General features: G+C 40.5%; 1 protein-coding gene across 2 annotated transcripts in view; it reads right to left on the minus strand.

The window, feature by feature from the left end:
• Positions 1-19367, minus strand: part of SLC12A2 (solute carrier family 12 member 2) — a 95068-nt gene that overhangs the window by 18563 nt on the left and 57138 nt on the right. For both annotated transcript variants that reach the window (XM_080678421.1, XM_080678422.1), the window contains exons 13-18: positions 18535-18636; positions 14751-14906; positions 13375-13474; positions 9769-9880; positions 6275-6415; positions 1940-2046 (exon numbers count right to left, since the gene is read on the minus strand). In XM_080678421.1, coding sequence (XP_080534547.1) covers positions 1940-2046; positions 6275-6415; positions 9769-9880; positions 13375-13474; positions 14751-14906; positions 18535-18636 — 718 coding nt within the window. The remainder of the gene's footprint in view (positions 1-1939; positions 2047-6274; positions 6416-9768; positions 9881-13374; positions 13475-14750; positions 14907-18534; positions 18637-19367) is intronic.

A 19367-nucleotide genomic window follows, 5' to 3' on the forward strand; every position in this document is an offset into this window, starting at 1 on the left:
AATAACATGAACAGAGTAAAATCAGAAAGACAAAGTAACAAAAGAAAAAAAAACAAACACTAGAAAGCCCATAACAGGGAAGTTAAAATGATGTAAATAAAAACTTAGGCACCTGATAAAGATCATTGGAAATAGCACTAAACATGAATAGTAAACTCTGAACTTATACTTTAAGGGGTGGAAAAACAAAACATATTAGTACATTTTAAAAAAGAACTCATGGACAACAATGTGGTGATTGCTGGGGAGAGGGGGATGAAAGAAGTGGAGGAGGGCATGGGGGGATAAATGGTGATGGATGGAGACTTGACTTGGGGTGATGAACACAATACAGTGTTGTAGAATTATGCACCTGAAACCTGTATAATTATGTTAACCAGTGTCATCCCAATAAGTTAAAAAAAGATAAATAACAACAAAAAAGAAAAGTAACCTAATAGATGAACCAAATAATTAACTGCAAAATTAGTTTGAGTGGGAAACAAATCTAACTTCTGAGGTTGATATCAGTGATGAAATGCTTTCCTCAGCATCAGATATTATTATGACACCACAGGCCCGGTGCACGAAATTCATGCATGGGGGGGGGGGGTCCCTTCAGCCCAGCCTGTACTCTCTCCAATCTGGGACCCTTTGGGGATGTCCAACTACCAGTTTAGGATCGGGCCTAAACTGGCAGTCGGACATCCCTCTCACAATCCTGGACCGCTGGCTCCTAACTGCTCGCCTGCCTTCCTGATCACCCCTAATTGCTCCCTCCCCCCCACCAGCCTGATCACCCTTAACTGCCTCTGCCTGCTGGCCTCATTGCCCCTAACTGCCCCCCGCCCCCGCCAGCCTGGTTGCCCCCAACTGCCCCCCTTTGCCGGCCTGGTCGCCCGACGCAGCCTGCTGTTCAGTCGTTTGGTTGTCCCTCACTAACTCCCCTGCCGGCCTGGTCGCCTGATGCAGCCTGCTGTTCAGCCGTTTGGTCGTCCCTCACTAACCCCCCTACCGGCCTGGTTGCCCCACGCAGCCTGCTGTTCAGTCGTTTGGTTGTCCCTCACTAACCCCGCTGCCGGCCTGGTTACCCCACGCAGCCTGTTGGTTCAGTTGTCCGTCCGGTTATTTTTGGTTGTGACGGTCCCTGACTTTTTATATATTATGATAACTTAGAAGGGGATGGGTCGGACAACATTCAGGAACTCTGCGCAACAATAGCTCTAGGGATGTGAAAAAGCTTACTAACAAATAGGAAGCCAAATTATATGCATGTTCGTGTGTTTGTGTGTGTGTGTGTGTATGGCCAGATTATATCAGATACTGATATATCGAGTGGCCAGATTATTATGATCTCTGAATGGATAATAATCTGGCCAATCAGTGTACATCCTATATAATAAAAGGCTAATATGCAAATTGTTCCCTCAACCAGCAGGCAGGCTGGCCAACTGCCCATGTCCCCTCCCCCTAGCCAGGCTGGCCGGAGCCCACCCATGCACAAGTTCATGCACCGGGCCTCTAATTACACACACACACACACACACACACACACTGAGTGGCCAGATTATGCGTTCATAGATCATAATAATCTGGCCACTCAGTCTGTGTGTGTGTATGGTTTCTCCCAAAAAATCTATACACACTTTAGCTGATAGTTCAGTTTTGAAAAGGAAATGTGTTTTTAATAAACACTGCCTTTATAATTATTCAAAGTGTGTGTGTACATTTTTTGGGACACCCTATATGTGTATGAATGTTCATGTCTATAAAAAGACAAAGAAAAGATCAGTCAAAATATTTCATTAATAGATCAATTCAAAACCCAAATAAGTGTGATTCTTTTCATTCTTATGCTTCTACTAGTAAAGACTATATGAAAAACAGACTTCAAAAATCAGTGCAAGCTTTCAAAATTAACATTTTCTGAACCAAGTTATTGAATTAAAAGGATACTTACTGGAATACGTTTATATACATATCCACTTCCCTCATATCTGCTTGCAACCAATCTTTCTTAAATCCAAGGACAAGTGTGTTTGGTTTCATACGCCCAAGACCAGCAGCCTAAAATATAAGAAAAATACAACTTTAAAGATACACTTAGTCTTTTATAAAAATCATAGTAACAGGAGTTTTCTCAGTTATGTATTTTGAAAATAGCCATTAAAACCTCTAAGCAAAAGCCTAACTGCATTGTTGGTTACAGTTCTGAATCACATCAATACTAAATGCCCCAAAAACCAATGAACCACTCCTTTTGTAAGATTTTAAAATTCGATTCCCAGGGTGTGTGTATTATTGTGGTAAAAAAAAATTAAAACATTTTGCCATTTTAACCATTTTAAAATGTACAATTCATTGACATTAATTATATTCACAATGTTGTACAACTATCCCACCACCTATTTCCAAAACTGTCACATCAGAAATTCTGTAACCATTAAACAATAATCACTCATTCTCACCTTCCTCCAGACCTGGTAACATTGCCTTTAGTCTCTAAGAATTTGCTTATCCTAGATATTCCCTACAAGTGGAAATATCAACGTATAGTGCCTGAACTATACAGCAAGAGCATCACGTGGAAACTTTTTGGAAATGCTAATTCTTGGGTCTTACCTACTGAAATCATTTCAAAGGTGGGGCCTAGCAGTGTGTGTTTTAACAAGTCTACTAGGTGATTCTCATGCATAATGAAGTTTAAGAACCATTGCTCTAAGAAAATATTTTCTTCCATAACATTTATTAAATATATAAGTAGTTATCAAAATGTTCCTATAAACGGTAGAAAAGCAGCAAGATTTACTCACTAGAACCAGCTTTATGAACGAGAGTCACATTCTACTTGATTTAAATATTTTGCACACAAAGGTGAATAAAGTAATAAATAATCATGTACCCACCGCCTAGCTTAAAAAAGTAAACATTACAAACACTCATCAAGTGTCCCATGTATCTTTCTCATGCGCCCTTTGCATTTTCACTATGTATTCCATTACTTAGACACACATAGGTATATATTTTAAACTTACATATTTAAAAAGTTTATATTTTAAAATTATTCATATAACTTGCTGTTTTTCCTTAATACCTTTTCAAGTTTATTTTTGTTGATATATATAGCTCCTTTTACCATTATATAGAATTCCATTGATTATTACACCACAATTTAATTTTGTGATTGACAGCTGAAGATTGAAGTTTCTTCTTTTTTTTTTCCACTATCACAAATTATGTTGGTAAGAAGTTTCAGATAGCCTTTTTCACGTGTTAAATTTCCTGTAAGGTATACACTTAAGAATGGAATGTCCTAGGGTACCCATATCCTAGGATATCCACACTTTGAAATTTGCAGGACATTGTCAAGTTGCTGTCCAAAGTGATTGTCCAATCTACCACACAGTTCAAAGATTCCAATTGCTCTACATAATTTTTAACACTTGGCAGGCTTAATTTTGGTTACTTTGATGGGTATGCAGTTTTAATTTTTATTTCTATCACTTAGGTTTCCTCTTCACCTTGTATCATTTGCTCCCTTTTTTCTCTTACTAATTTACTAGTGGCCCAGTGCACGAATCCGTGCACATTGAAAGGAAATTAGAAGAAATATTTTAATATCACTGCTCGCCCTTTCCCTTTAATAGAAGTGTCAACCAAATTCACGATCGACAATGACAGATTGAAACACATGCGTATGATTGGTGCCAGCGAGAGCTTTATGTATATATATATAGATAAATTTGCTTAATTAGACCTGCTTTCTGATTTAGCTAAAGTTTTTCCAGAAGCACCCCAACTTCTCTTCCAGGTAATTGTCAGCAACACAGCAGTAAACATCAATATGAAGCAGATTATTATTGTAGATCATGCAGGGAGAACAAAGGGTAAAATATTTAACTGCAACAGTGTTTGACTATATTCTGCGCAGTGAGAAAACCTGAAGTAATTTTCAAGGTCCACCATTTCTTTCTTCTTTTCAGTCGGGTCAAGTTTCTAAGCTTTCTAAATCTCCGTTTTCCAGCTAATGAAAAGAAAATAGGATTCCACCAAGTCTCCTACCTACCTATTCCAGGACTTCTGTGAGGATCAAATGAGATGAGGCGCAGGAAAACACTTCACAGACATTTGGTTAAAGTGTGAAATGTTTGTACCTGTGTTCCTGGGCTGAAGAAACTCCAAGGAGGATAGTCAATAGGGAGAGGAAGCCGGGCGTTGCTATGTGACGTCATTACCTGGTGCCCACAGCCACCATTTCCAGGCTGGGCTGGGCTGTGGGCCACATTTTGCACCATGGGGTCTCGGCAGTGTGGGCAGCAATTTGGTGGGGTGTCGCTCTGGAGTGATGGCGGGGCCTGTGTCCCACTTGGGGGAAGCCGAGTATTGCTTTATGGGCACCAGGTCCATGGTGCCATTTCTCTGTAAATGGCCAGTGTGCGTCACAGAAGCTCCTGCGTTGAGAGTCTGGCCCCTAGTGGTCAGTGCGCGTCATAGCGGCCGGCCGGGTGGTCGGACACTTAGCATATTAGCCTTTTATATATATACTAGAAGCCCGATGCAGGAAGATTTGTGCAAGAATGGGCCTTCCTTCCTCTGGCTGCTGGCACTGCCTTCACTCCGGCTGGAGCCGCCTTTCCGCCTTCACTCTGGCCCGGAGCCGCCTTTCTGCCTTCCCACGGTGCCTAGAGTGACTGGGGCCATATGGAATGCCTGCATCGTCGCCATGGTGACAACGCAAGCGTCCCACCCCCGGCCACTCGGCGCCTGCGTATGCAAATTAACCCGCCATCTTTGTTGGGTTAACTTTCATACTCACTCCTGATTGGCTGGTGGGCATCGTGAAGGTACGGTCAATTTGCATCTTTCTCTTTTATTAGTGTGGATAGATAGTATTGCTTTATACATGGTGGACAAAAGTAGGTTTACAGTTATTTGTATGGAAAATAATATGATAGTTACTAACATAAGTACTCATAACTGTAAATCCAACCTGTATATTCTGATCTATCTTCTTTGGTGTGTGGCTTCCTTTTTTCATTTTCATTATAAGCAGGAAAGCATTGTCTCATTTTTAAAAAAGTCTTTCCTATATTTTCTTATAAAAATTTTTAAAAATTGCCGTTCATACAGATCTTTAATCCATAGATAATCAATTGTCCCAGCTCATCCTTTCAATGCCACCTCGGTCAAATATTAAATTTCCTAAATGGGTGGCTCTATTTCTTCTATTTTCATTCATTGCTACTTCAATGCCACAGTGTCTTAATAACTATAGTCTCATGATATCTGCCAAAGCAACTCCACTCTCACCTCTTATGAATCCTGAGGATTGCCTAACCCAGTGTTCGGCAAACCACGGCTTGCGAGCCACATGCGGCTCTTTGGCCCTTGAGTGTGGCTCTTCCACCAAATACCACGTGCAGGTGCGCACGTACAGTGCAATTGAAGGAGTACCCTAATTAAGTTAATAATAATGTACCTACCTATATAGTTTAAGTTTAAAAAATTTGGCTCTCAAAAGAAATTTCAATCATTGTACTGTTGATATTTGGCTCTGTTGACTAATGAGTTTGCCAACCATTGGCCTAACCTATTCTTAACTCTGTGTTTGTCAAGTTTTAAGAAACACAAAAAAGAAAGGGCTTAGGTGACAGTACTGAGCTTCCAACTTCGGTTTAGCAAAACAGCTCCACAATTAACACAATGAGAAAGCTTCTTTTGAAGAGAGGGGTTCCTATAAAAATCTGTTGGCAAACACTGTATCAACCCGTTTTTTTTGCTTCCCACAACCTTTAGGGGAGAGGAAACTGAGTTTCAGAGAATTTTATTAACTTGCTCAGTCCAAAATCCATTATAAGGAAGTGGCAGTGCTAGCTTTTAAACCTACAGCTGATTCTAAATCCCACAATCGGGCTACTATGCCATAACTCAAAACTGAAAAAGAAGTCTAAATTTAGTACTAGTAAATAAATAGTGAGAAATACAATAAAGAACTAGAATTTTTTACAAAACTAAATAAGCGCTGCCATTACATCATACTCCTACAAAAAAACAAAAACAAACCCAATACCGTTAGAGAAATAGGCTAAGATAATAGGTTCTTTAGTAAGCCAAAAGCACATTGTTTTTATAGTCCCATTAACTCTCAAATTATACAAATCTTAGTAGTTTACTTTAATAAAGATATTTTAAAAGGTTTACCATCTATATCAATATGAAGAATGAAACATAGAATAAGAGCTTTTAAAAGCTTACAGTAAACTAAAATGTCATTTGAAAGGCATAAGAAATTTACCTGCATCAAATACTGTGCTCCTTCTCTCAAGTCATCTGCATGTACTGGAGCATAAAAGGCTTTCATTTTGTTTTTAATAAGCCATCGCTGATATTTAGCTTGATCAATGGACATCTCTTTCATGGCTTGTCTTCGAGGCCCCTGTAAGGTAAAAATACTAATATCTTTAATTGAAAGATGATCTATTCCACATTTATAAAAATCTATTATATTGGCTTAAACAAGGTGCCTAAACATTGGGGGTTGGGGAGAAGAGTATAATAACGGCATTTCATTTTCATGTAAGTGAATTCTTTCCAATACTTGATTATAAAAAGATGGAGTTGATGAAACAGAAAAGGCACACAGGGAGTGCCTGTAGAAGAGAGAACAGAAGAGGAAGAAACACAGACTGAAAAACAAGAAGTTTTTTATATTAAGTAAATGCAAGTAGAAGTTATCAAATCTGGAGCAAAGATTATGCAGGAAAAAAGAGCTTTCTGTTGTTCCACAGAAAGTTTCCCAGCTTGTTCTCTGTTTGTCCCAAATGTATGTTATTAATTTTCAGTAACCTAGAAATATTATTGAAAATCAAAGTGAGCTATACAATATAAATGCATTTTTTCTTCATACTTCTGTTAAACAATGAAATAATAAAGGACATCTTTCTTTCTCATTGTTGTTGTTAATCCTCACTTGAGGATATTTTTTTCCATTGCTTTTCAGAGTGGAAGGAAAAGAAGGAAGAAGGGGGAGAGAAAGAGAGAGACATCCACTGGTTGCCTCTCGCACGGGCCTGACAGGGGACAGAGACCCAACCCGCAACCCAGAAGTGTGCCCTTGACCAGAAATGGAACCCAAGACTCTTCAGTGCTCAGGCCGACACTCTAGCCACTGATCCACACTGGCCAGGGCAGGAAATGAGCTTTTTAAACTTGCAATTCAATTTGATCCTTGCAAGCAACACATGAATGCATTATATACAAACTAGAGGCCCAGTGCATGAAATTCATGCACGGGGGGGGGGGGGGGGGGAGAGCGGGTGAGTTTCCCTCAGCCCAGCCTGCACCCTCTCCAATCTGGGATCCTTCTCACAATCCAGGACTGCTAGATCCCAACTGCTCGCCTGCCTCTGCATGATTGCCCCTAACTGCTTCTGCCTGCCAGCCTGATCACCCCCTAACCACTCCACTGCCAGTCTGATTGACGCCTAACTGCTCCCCGGCCAGCCCAGTCGCCCCTAACTGCACTCCCCTGCTGGCCCGGTCACCCCTAACTGCCCTCCTCTGCTGGCCCAGTCACCCCTAACTGCCCTCCCCTGCTGGCCCAGTCGCCCCTAACTGCCCTCCCCTGCTGGCCTGGTTGCCCCAACTCTCCTCCCCTGCAGGCCTAATCCCCCCCAACTGCCCTCCCCTGCAGGCCTGGTCACCCCCAACTGCCTTCCCCTGCAGGAGTGGTCCCCTCCAACTGCCCTCCCCTGCAGGCCTGGTCCCCCCCAACTGCCCTCCCCTGCTGGCCTGGTGTCCCCCAACTGCCCTCCTCTGCTGGCCCGGTCACCCTTAACTGCCCTCCCTGCTGGCCCGATTGCCCACAACTACCCTCCCCTGCAGGCCTGGTCTCCCCGAACTGCCCTCCCCTGCAGGCCTGGGTCCCCCCAACTGTCCTCCACTGCAGGCCTGGTTCCCCCCCAACTGTCCCCCACTGCAGGCCTGGTCCCCCCAAAACTACCCTCCCCTGCAGGCCTGGTCTCCCCGAACTGCCCTCCCCTGCAGGCCTGGGTCCCCCCAACTGTCCTCCACTGCAGGCCTGGTTCCCCCCCAACTGTCCCCCACTGCAGGCCTGGTCCCCCCCAAACTGCCCTCCCCTGCAGGCCTGGTCCCCCCCAACTTCCCTCCCCTGCAGGCCTGGTCCTCCCAACTATGCTCCCCTGCAGGCCTGCCCCCCCTCCACTGCCCTCCCCTGCAGGCCTGCCCCCCCACAACTGCCCTCCTCTGCTGGCCCAATCACCCCTAACTGCCCTCCCTGCTTGCCTGATCACCCACAACTGCCCTCCCCTGCAGGCCTGGTCCCCCCCTAATTGCCCTCCCCTGCATGCCTGGTCACCCCCAACTGCCCTCCTCTACTGGCCTGGTCCCCCCTAACTGCCCACAACTGCCCTCCCCTTCAGGCCATCTTGTAGTGGCCATCTTGTGTCCACATGTGGGCAGCCATCTTGGACCACATGGGGGTGGCCATCTTGTGTTCTTGGAGTGATGGTCAATTTGCATATTACTCTTTTATTAGATAGGATGTATAAAGCAAAAATCTAAAAATAAGTTTAAGAGCATTCTCTAATTACACATGAATAAGTAAAAGAAAATACAACTTATCTTTCCTCACAGAAAAATTGCCCCATATCTAATTTCTTGTGCTCAATATCCCAACTTGAATTGATGAAGTTGGAGACAAACTAGAAAACTCCTCAGGTCCCAAGTGGGATCAGTGTCTTAATGTGTTCTTCCACCACCCTACACACACAACACAGCTTTGACTTTGCTACTATTTAAGTAGAAGAGCACATCTAGCAGGGGCTTGGACATGGGCATACAACACACATTTCTAGCACCAAACAATAGAACTTGGGAGAAAAGCTAATCTGACAAATAATTACTCCAATTTCCTATGCAGAACAGGTGATCCATCTTCTAGTGACTGTTTTCAATAGCCAAGATGCCAAAAAACAGAAAACTACTTTTGGACAAAAGTTTACCACTATTTTTAATATTTTTTTTTACTCATGGTTAAAACAAAAATTAATGAATAATTAAAAGGGTTTGAACTTGTAAATTCAGTATTCGCTCTACTCTTCTTATATACTGGATACTAGAGATATTCATGGTGATTTGTCTACCGCCTCCAACTTTTTTTCCTGGTAAGTAAATATTCCCAGTGTTCTCAGGACTTTATGAGAAATATTAGTAAGAAAAAATACATACTACATTTCATTTAGCCCCCCTTACTTAGTTATCAAGAAGCTACTTTGCCTAACCCATGGTCGGCAAACTGCGGCTTGCGAGCCACATGCGACTCTTTGGCCCCTTGAGTGTGGCTCTTCCACGGCCTGGGTGAGTCTATTTTGAAGAAGTGGCGTTAGAAGAAGTTTAAGTTTAAAAAATTTGGCTCTCAAAAGAAATTTCAATCGTTGTACTGTTGATATTTGGCTCTGCTGACTAATGAGTTTGCCAACCACTGGCCTAACCAAACCATTCTATAAGGGCAATATAGTTTGCTAAATCTACTCAAAATAAATAAGAAAAACAATTAAGATTTCAAATTCCAATATCGTTTTAGAAATAAGATTTTAAGACAGTTTAGCAGCAAAAACATTATGACAAAAATAACTGCCTTTTTCAAAAAACACATGCAACAGATTTGTTTATCTTATCAAATTATTTCAGGTTTAGGAAGCCCCACAAATTATAAATTATATACACAGAAAAAAATGTTTTAATATAGAAAACAAAACAAACACTTACCATATGTACATGACCACAGATCATCAAACCAACATTTTTTGTGAAATCATGGACAAGATGAAGTAGAGCTGGGCGTGAGTTTGGAGCACCTGTCATAACAAGACACTGTGGCCTAATTTAAGATTGAAAATAAAAACAAAATTAGAGTTTAGGTTTTTGGCAACATGGACATGACTTTAAGTTGTTTCTCTAAGAACATATTATTACACTAGAATTTCATTTATGTAAGTGTCCTCAAGACACAGGCCACAGGATCCTCATAAAAGATGCCTTTTAGCCAGGGTTTCTTGATATATGAGAAATGCAGAAACAGAACCTTCTTAGAACAAACATCATCCAAATGTTCTTCAAAAGTAATAGGTAATATTATATATCAAGATTCTGGTAGTTATTACAGAAGGAAATGACCATACTGATTAAAAATTATGTAACAACTTTGCATCTTCTAAAGGTAATAAATATCCCAGTTCTTTCATGGAATTCATAAAACTTCCTCAGAGCATGACCTTGCCTTCATGTACAAAAAACAGGTCACTGTCCTTCTTAGCTTGATCACATGATAATTACTAGTACTTCTGCTTTGTAATATTAGCCCTCTCTATTCTAGCTTAATTTTTATGGCTGCTGCCATATAAGTAAAAGCACCTAGGTGAAAAAAAGGCTTTTATTTGGACTAAAAGTTTTAAATCTAATTAATTAAGGTGAGAACAAAAATTCAATTAAAATGACAGTGGCACGACTTTCATATTTATTTTCCCTGAGTACAAATGGAAATCAGTTTTTTGATGAAAAAATATTTAGGTATCCTTTTTATAAGTTCAAACAGATAAGCAAACATTTTTTAAAACAAGAATTTGTATAATTAAAACAAAATAACAAAAAGCAAATAGACTAAAAATTCTGCTTTAATCACTAATTATTAGGGTAGTTACTGACCATACTCATAAAATAAGCATGAAAACCTGAATAAAAATGGAAAATATACTAACATTCACAATTTTAGCAAGCTATCTGAAAAACCAGTTCTGTCTGGGAGCACTGCTTTGGAGCAATCAAACGTGAAATCATCCTCTGTGGCCCAGCCCGCTAATATAGTCCACTGTCCCCATCTGATCATTAGCAGGTTAGGTGGGCTCCCAGCTACAGATTACACTTCTTAGCCTTCCTAGCAGCTAAAACTAGCGTCATGACTGGTTTTACAGCCCACATGATATTCCTGTTTCCAGGTCGTGTCCTTTAATAAGGAAGCTGGCCACCTTCCACACTTTCCTATAAGCTAGACCAGTGGTCGGCAAACTGCGGGTCGCGAGCCACATGCGGCTCGCAAGCTGCAGATTACCAACCACTGAGGTAGACCATGGATGTGGTAATGACATTGACCACTTTGACAAAAACACCTCCTTGGGAATGGCTGACTGAGAAGATACAAGGAATGTGTGACCCGAATGACCAAGTGTAGCAAATCTGTCTACTTACCATGAATCATCCATCTGTCTCTGGAATATCACATAACACCAATGTCTGTCTTATTTAGCCACTATTTTTTTCAGCTTTTTGTTATGGTACTTTAAGTTAGCTCAATATAGCCTATTACTTTGGGAAATTAATTTGTAGTCCCTATCTTTACTAAATAGTAAACATAGCACAAAGGCATACATAACTTGGTACAGTTTTATCATACCAAAAAAGGTATGGAGCAAAATATATTAGGGATGACTGTGAATAACAATGACAGAGTATGAACATCTCATGATATCATGAGATTTTTTTAAGGCACAAACCACGAAAATATAAAGAATATTTACAATAGGCTACAACAGTATTGAAATATTAATAGCTAGAAAATAGATGGAAGAATAAAGGATTTTACAAATCAGGAAAAAGCATAACAGAAACCTGTGAAGCTACGTGATTTTACATCTAAAAAGATCATCCAAATGCCTAGGAGTTAGAGGCAGTAGATGCATCTGGACGTGGCGGGGGTGCAATGTGTTAAAGAAACTAAAATAAGGAGTGGTTTAAAGTTTTCATAGACAGCCCTGGCCGGGGTGGCTCAGTTGGTTCAATTCCCAGTCAGGGTACATCCCTGGGTTTCATGGTATGGATGACAAACCAATCAATGTTTCTTCCTCACATAAATGTCTCTTTCTCTCTCTCTAAAATCAATAAAAAAGCATATCCTCAGGTGAGGGGGGAGCGGGGGAAAGAAGCAACTAGACAAACCCAAATTATTTCCATCCTTACGATGTCCTTCTCCAATCCCATTAGGCTAGGGCTTATTGGCTAGAGAGGGCCTCTCATTACTTTTTCTTTTCTCAATTTCTCTTCACTCCAAAGCTGAAGATCTGTGGTCTCTGGGAACTTTTCATTTGACAAAAAGGGGCGGGGGGGGGGGGGTGGATCGAAACAAAGAACAAAAAGAATACACAAAAACTTTTCCTACTGGGAGAAATTTGGTATAGCAAGTCTTTTCTGGTGCTTATCCTCTCTTTAGGATTTCTTAAAAATCATTTTCCCTTTTGCTTCACTGACAAACATGCAACATATTTCTGTGTTTACTTACATACATTATGGAATAATTTTTCAATTGATAACTGTTCAAAAAATTATTAAAATAAAATACAAAGTCATTTGAGAAAAACAGTAATAAATACTCTATTTTATGACATTGACTGTCATTAAAACTGGTTTCAGTTAGTCAAAGATGAGAAAGAAGCAATTAACATGAAAATATGTGACACCTTCATAAAATTACAAAATAAGGTATGTCAAAAATAGTTATGGATTTCTTACTTAGTAGTTATAAATTAGTTATATGACTTCAGTGGTCACAGAGAAGATGATGCCTACCATTTAAAAGGCTTCAGATGAGCCTGGCTGGTGTGGCTCAGTGGTTGAGCATCAACCTATGAACCAAGAGGTCACAGTTTGATTCCCAGTCAGGGTACTTGCCCAGGTTGTGGGCTCTCTCCCCAGTAGGGGCTGTGCAGGAGGCAGCCAATCAATGATTCTCTCTCATCGGTGTTTCTATTTCTCTCTCTCTTTCCCTTCCGCTCTGAAGTCAATAAAAATATTTAAAATAAATAAATCAAAGTCTTCAGGTGAGCCCTGGCCACTGTTGCTCCTCAGTGGTTAGAGTGTTGGCCCAAGCACCACAGGGTCACAGGTTTGATTTCTGCTCAAGGGCACATACCTGGGTTGCAGGTTCAATCTCTGGCTCTGGTTGGGGCATGTGTGGGAAGCAACCAATCAATGTATCTCTTTCACCATGATATCTCTCTCTCTCTCTCTCTCTCTCTCTCTCTCTCTCTCTCTCTCTCCGTTCCCCCTTCTCTCTAAAGTTTTAAAAATCAATGGAAAAATATAAAAATCGAAGACTTCAGATGACATTTTATAGATGATAATTTACCTCTTTGTAAAATTTGATAACTAAGAACCTCAACCTTGTTCTTGAATAAACTGCCCAAGTCCAACAACAACAAATATTCTATGTAAACTTTTAGAGAACTTCTCATGAAATACCAGTATATAAAAATGTTACTGAACAATAAGTGAATAACTGATTGCCACCTAAGACAAATGTTTCTATATTACCTTATCACTTACCTAAAGTTTTTCACATGGTCTTCCACTCCAGAAAGACGAATGGAATGCTGCAGTGCACTCAGGTAAGTCAGGGCTTGTGTGGAGGATCCCCAGTTCACATCTGTGGGAAGATAGTGTTCATGCAGAACACCAATATTAACGGCCAATCAGTAACCAATGAGACACACAGAGAAGTAAACAATGCTTTCTTGTTTAAAAAGTCAATTGCTAAAATAAACTATTATAGTTGAAACTTTTAAATAGTTCAAGTTCACAGCATGACATTATGAAAATGCTAATGTGAACTATAACTGCATTTAAAGAGAAAGTACAATTTAGAAAATATGGAGATGACAGGGCTGCAGACATGCTCTGCATGCAATTCAAGAGTCTTTTATAAATAAAGGAAATATTTTAAAATTATTGTTTATATTGCCAAAGGTTAAAAGGAAAAGAGGCAGCTCTCCAAATGTTATTTATAGTACTTAACAGTTTTAAGTTATTTTAATAGGCAAATTTATTTTCTTATTGATAAACAGCCTAAACACAAATGATTTTAGGCATTTGTTACTTTAGAGACTTAATAGACATATTAGAGAAATGATTGCTTCTAAGATGGTTAAAATAATATATTCTTTGTCCATTTCATTTCTAAAGCTACCACTGTAATCCAAAACCTCATCCTGTAGTATTAGAATTACGTAATGTTACCTCACGACTACACTGCAACTACTCTTGTAATCTCTTCCTAATCTATTCTGTTAAGCCAAAATCTTTTAAACCTATATCATTGGATGTTTCTTCTGTGTTACAGGTTACCATAGTGAATAGTGGACCAATCCTTAATATAGCTTAGCATCATCTGATGTGAAGATATACCAACAGTTATTAATAAAACACATTCGAGGTAATCTTTGACCATTTCGCAGTTAAAACATATCTGTCTAATTTTCCCTGCCACACAGTGAGCTAGAGGGAAGATACTAAATCTTCTAGTATTTTGTGAATTCCGTGTTATTACAGTAGGTACAATAGGTAGATCACACATACATATGCTTATTAAGCTATCAATCTTCTATAGCACTGCAAATCGAATCCTTTCAAATAATAATTTTAAAATTAGTTGAGTGCAAATATATGAATTTGTTATATTTCTACAAATAAGATTAAATTTAATTTATGGGAAAGAATGGAATTCCATAGAATAAAATGTCGCAATTCTTTCAATAAAACTACATGTATTTGGAAATAAAATATTTGAAGTTTTATACAGCCCTGACCAATTTGGCTATACAAAGTACCATTTAATTATATATCAGATGATGCTTAATATGGAAAATAACAAAGAACTTCTAGGTGTTTCTAGCTTGAAATACTAAATAGAAAAGGTTACTGACCTGGCTTTTTATAGGTAACATAAATATATAGCCCAAGGACTATCACATATGTCAGTAATGCAGCCCACCAATTAATGACAAACATCACTATGCAACAAAGAATTGCTCCAATAAGCGATATCCACATATTGTAGTATTTGAATGCAGGACGCCATCCTATCAATAACAAATACAATAAATACAAGTCAGTCACATACTTCATCTGCTTTAGACAATAGTTCATATATATGCAAAAAATAACTTTCTTTATGGCTGCTCCAAGAGAGAGCTTTAAACATAACAGTAAAGTCATAGACCATAGATCATGATTTCATAATTCTTGATGGCCATGAAAAGGGCACACCTATTTACTTCCACATTATTTTATCTTACTAGTTCTGTATTCAGTAAACTCTTTACCCAAAAAAGTGTAAATCGGCCTACAGTGAACACTTAAAACTAAAGACGATTTTTAAAAAGGAGTTTAAATTGAGTCGTAAATTGTGTGGTGGTTTTCTTTCTTAATTTTTAGTATGAGACACATCCATATTCTAATGAATATACCAACCAGTTTGAACAAAATGTTCTTGAGCATTGTTAAAAATTCATCTACTTACTAAAAACAACAACAAAACACACCTAAGAGTTAATAATAGAAACATATCTTCCCATTTGGTGAATTATTTATGAATTAAGCTTCACCCTAGAAAATGTTGAAGACCATATTTTAAAATGTTCATTCATAGTTAGTTTCACAGGCAAAACTATTATTGTTAAATCTATTCTATACAATTTATAATGTTTTTAAAATTAAACTTTTAATTTTGAGATAATTATAAATTCACAGAGTTCTAAGAAATAATAGAGAGATTCCAGTTACCCTTACCTTGTTTCTCCCAATTATAACATCTTGCAAAATGATACTATAACTTCACAACTAAGATATTAGTATTCATACATTCAAATTAAAGCAGAGTTTTAATTTAATAAATACATATATTTTTAAAAAGTCCAACACAGCCCTAACTGGTTTGGCTCAGTGGATAGAGTGTCAACCTGTGGACTGAAGAGTCCTGGGTTCAATTCTGGTCAAGGGCATGTACCTTGGTTGCGGGCACATCCCCAGTAGGGAGTGTGCAGGAGGCAGCTGATCGATGTTTCTAATTCTTTATCCCTCTCCCTCTCCCTTCCTCTCTGTAAAAAAATCAATAAAATATATTTTAAAAAATAAAATAAAAATAAAAAAGTCCAACACAAAGATCCCTGTGTTACACTTTTACAGCCACACCCATCTCTAAAATTTATATTATTTAAGTAAAATATGAAACTAAGGTATTCATGTTCTAAGTTTCCATACTTCATTCTTTCCTATTCTGAGAGACTTTTAGGTCCCTAAAAGGAACATTACTTTTGTTCCTTCATTTCCTTCCTTGAGGTCCAACTGGTGTCATGGTTTATAACAAAAATCCCCTAACAGAAAGTATTTTCAGTTGATAAAGACCTCCTATATAAGAACTCCATAGAACTCACTGTGTTAAAAATATTTCTGGAAAGGTTAACTATTTATATAATACTAGAGGCCTGGTGCACGAAATTCGTGCACAGGGGGGTGTGTCCCTCAGCCCAGCCTGTACCCTCACCAATATGGGACCCCTCGAGGGATGTCCAACTGCCTGTTTAGGCCCGATCCCGATAGGGCATCGGACATCCCCCTCACAATCCAGGACTGCTGGCTCCCAAATGCTCGCCTGCCTGCCTTCCTGATTGCCCCTAACCGCTTCTTCGGGCCAGCCTGATCAACCCCTAACCACTCCCCTGCCAGCCTGATTGATGCCTAACTGCTCCCCTGCCAGTCTGATTGCCCCTAACTGCCCTCCCCTGCAGGCCTGGTCACCCCTAACTGCCCTCCCCTGCAGGCCTGGTTCCCCCCAACTGCCCTCCTCTGCCAGCCTGGTCACCCCTATCTGCCTCCCCTGCATGCTTGATCGCCCCCAACTGCCCTCCCTTTTAGGCCTGGTCCCAACCAACTGCCCTCCTCTGCTGGCCATCTTGTAGTGGCCATCTTGTGTCCACATGGGGGCAGCCATCTTGTGTGTTGTAGTGACAGTCAATTTGCATATGACTCTTTTATTAGATAGGATAGAGGCCTGGTGCACGGGTGGGGACTGGCTGGTTTGCCCTGAAGGGTGTCCCAGATCAGGGTGGGGGTTCCCCTGGGGCGTGGGGCAGCTTGGAGCATGGGGCAGCCTGTGGTGGTTTGCAGGCTGGCCACGCCCCCTCAGTGACCCAAGCGGAGGCCCTGGTATCTGGGATTTATTTATCTTCTGTAATTGAAACTTTGTAGCCTTGAGCGCAGGCCAGGGCAGGCTAGGAAGTTTGGCTTCCTCCATCACTAGGGAAACCCAAGTGTCCTGCTTGCTCTGTGGCTGCAGCCATTTTCATTGGGCTTTATTTATCTTCTATAATTGAAACTTTGTAGCCTTGAGACGAGGAAGGGCAGGCCAGGGCAGGCGGAAAGCTTGGCTTCCTCCATTGCTGGGGAAACCCAAGCCTCCTGCTCTCTCCAGCTCCGTGGCTGCTGCCATTTTTGTTGGGATTTATTTATCTTCTATAATTGAAACTTTGTAGCCCTGGGTGGAGTCCACGGCTGGCCAGAGTGGGCGGAAAGCTTGGCTTCCTCCATCACCTGGGAAATCCAAGCCTCCTGCTCACTCCCTGGCTGCAGTCATCTTGGTTGGGTTAATTTGCATACTTTCTCCTGATTGGCTGGTGGGCATAGCGGAGGTACGGTCAATTTGCATATTACTCTCTTATTAGGTAGGATAAAACCCTAATGTGCAAATAGACTGAACAGAGGAACAACCAAACTGGTTGCTATGACATGCGCTGACCACCAGGGGGTGCGTGTGGAACATGGTGGGCGTTGGCTGTGGCGGGATGGTGGATCCACCAGACCAAGGCAGGGCGCCAGTTGCTCTCATCAGGCTGAGCCTCTGGTGGTTACTGAAAATTCTTTGCTTCCATGCGCCATGGTCCTGCCTGGTGCTTACACCTGCTGCTGGTGCCAGCTGGAGCCACCGCTTGCACCTCCCTGAGGGGTGATTGGGGCCAGCAGCTGCCTCTCACACCCGCTGCTGGCAATGGCCCCACTCGCACCCGCTGCCATCACGAGAGCTGCCGATCACACCCACCACCAGCCCCCGGTGCAAGCAGCAGCTGCCGGCCCCGATTGCCCCTGAGGGCTTTTCCACCTCCCCCGGCTCCTGAGGGGCAATCGGGGCAGCAGCTGCCACTCGCACCCACTGATGGCGCCAGCCCTGCTCGCACCCGCTACTGGCCAACCCTAATCACTCTGCGCTATCAGCACATGGGAGCAGTGGTGGCGGGAGTGGGGCTGCCGGCAGATGGGACCAGGGGCCGTGGCAGGAGGGGCCGGCCGAGACCTGCCACTGTGTCCACTGCAGCCTCGTGGCCCACAGTTCCTTTCAAGGTGCATGAATTCGTGCACTGGGTCCCTAGTATTATAATATTCTTAGAACTGAAAGACAAAGCAGATAAACATAAACAAAACAAAAAAGAAAAGTCTTTCACAGTGCTGCTCAGATTTTTAAAACAAAATACAGAATATTACCAGTAAACTTCACAATAAAGAGATCTTTGAAGACTCAATTTGACTCAATTATAAAGGCAGACTGAGCATTAATGAGCTAATCCCACACATACTATTTTTTAAAATGTGTTAGTTTTATTTCCTCTAAAATCAAAGATATTACATTTAAAAAACTTTTTAAAAGTGTAAAATCACCTGGAGATTTTGCAAGTGATGCATGGAATACTGAAAAATTGATCAGTGCATAGGATGCAAGGAAGAAGTTAGAGATAATTGGAGCAATAACATTCAGTTCAGCTGCAAAAGAAACAAGGCATATTTACTGACATATTAGACATTTTTAACTTTTCAAAATTATGAATTATTTCAAAACTTCAGATAATGGCATAAAGCTATTCCTATATTGGCCATCCAGATTTAATAACTACATTTTGCCATGTATATATACTTCATGCACTTTACTTTTCAGAAATCAAATCTGAAATGTACTGTTGAAACCCCTTGCATACATCACTCTTCCAAAACTGGTATATTCTTTTTCCAATGCTATATAGTTTTAATACATACATAGTCAATCAGTATTATGTAGTAATGTTTGGGTGGTACATGCAATTTGACTTTACACTTTCTATATTTGAAGTTTATCCATATTGATATATGAAAACTAAGTTCATTCTTTTCTACTGCTAAATATTATTCTGCAGTTTTGTTCTTCCATTGATATTATAATTAACACTAAAAACATTTTTGTATATGGGCATAAATGCAAGTTTCTGTAGGGTACATTCCCTTAAAGAGAATTGCTGAATTTCAGGAAATTTTACTAAATGTTGTCAACTTGTTCTCAAAAAGCAGCTATACCAAATACATACCTAACATTACATGAGAGTTAGTTTCCATACCTGATAGTATAATCAGACTTTTAATAAAAGTCGAATGGACTGGTGATCAGAGGCAAAGAGCAGGAAAGAAGAGGCCCCACTTTTAGGGGAGATGCTGAAATCCTTTTCTTTATGCTATTATTGAAT

The sequence above is a fragment of the Plecotus auritus genome, assembly GCF_963455305.1.
Source record: "Plecotus auritus genome assembly, chromosome: 7".
In the NCBI taxonomy this organism is placed as follows: domain Eukaryota; kingdom Metazoa; phylum Chordata; class Mammalia; order Chiroptera; family Vespertilionidae; genus Plecotus; species Plecotus auritus.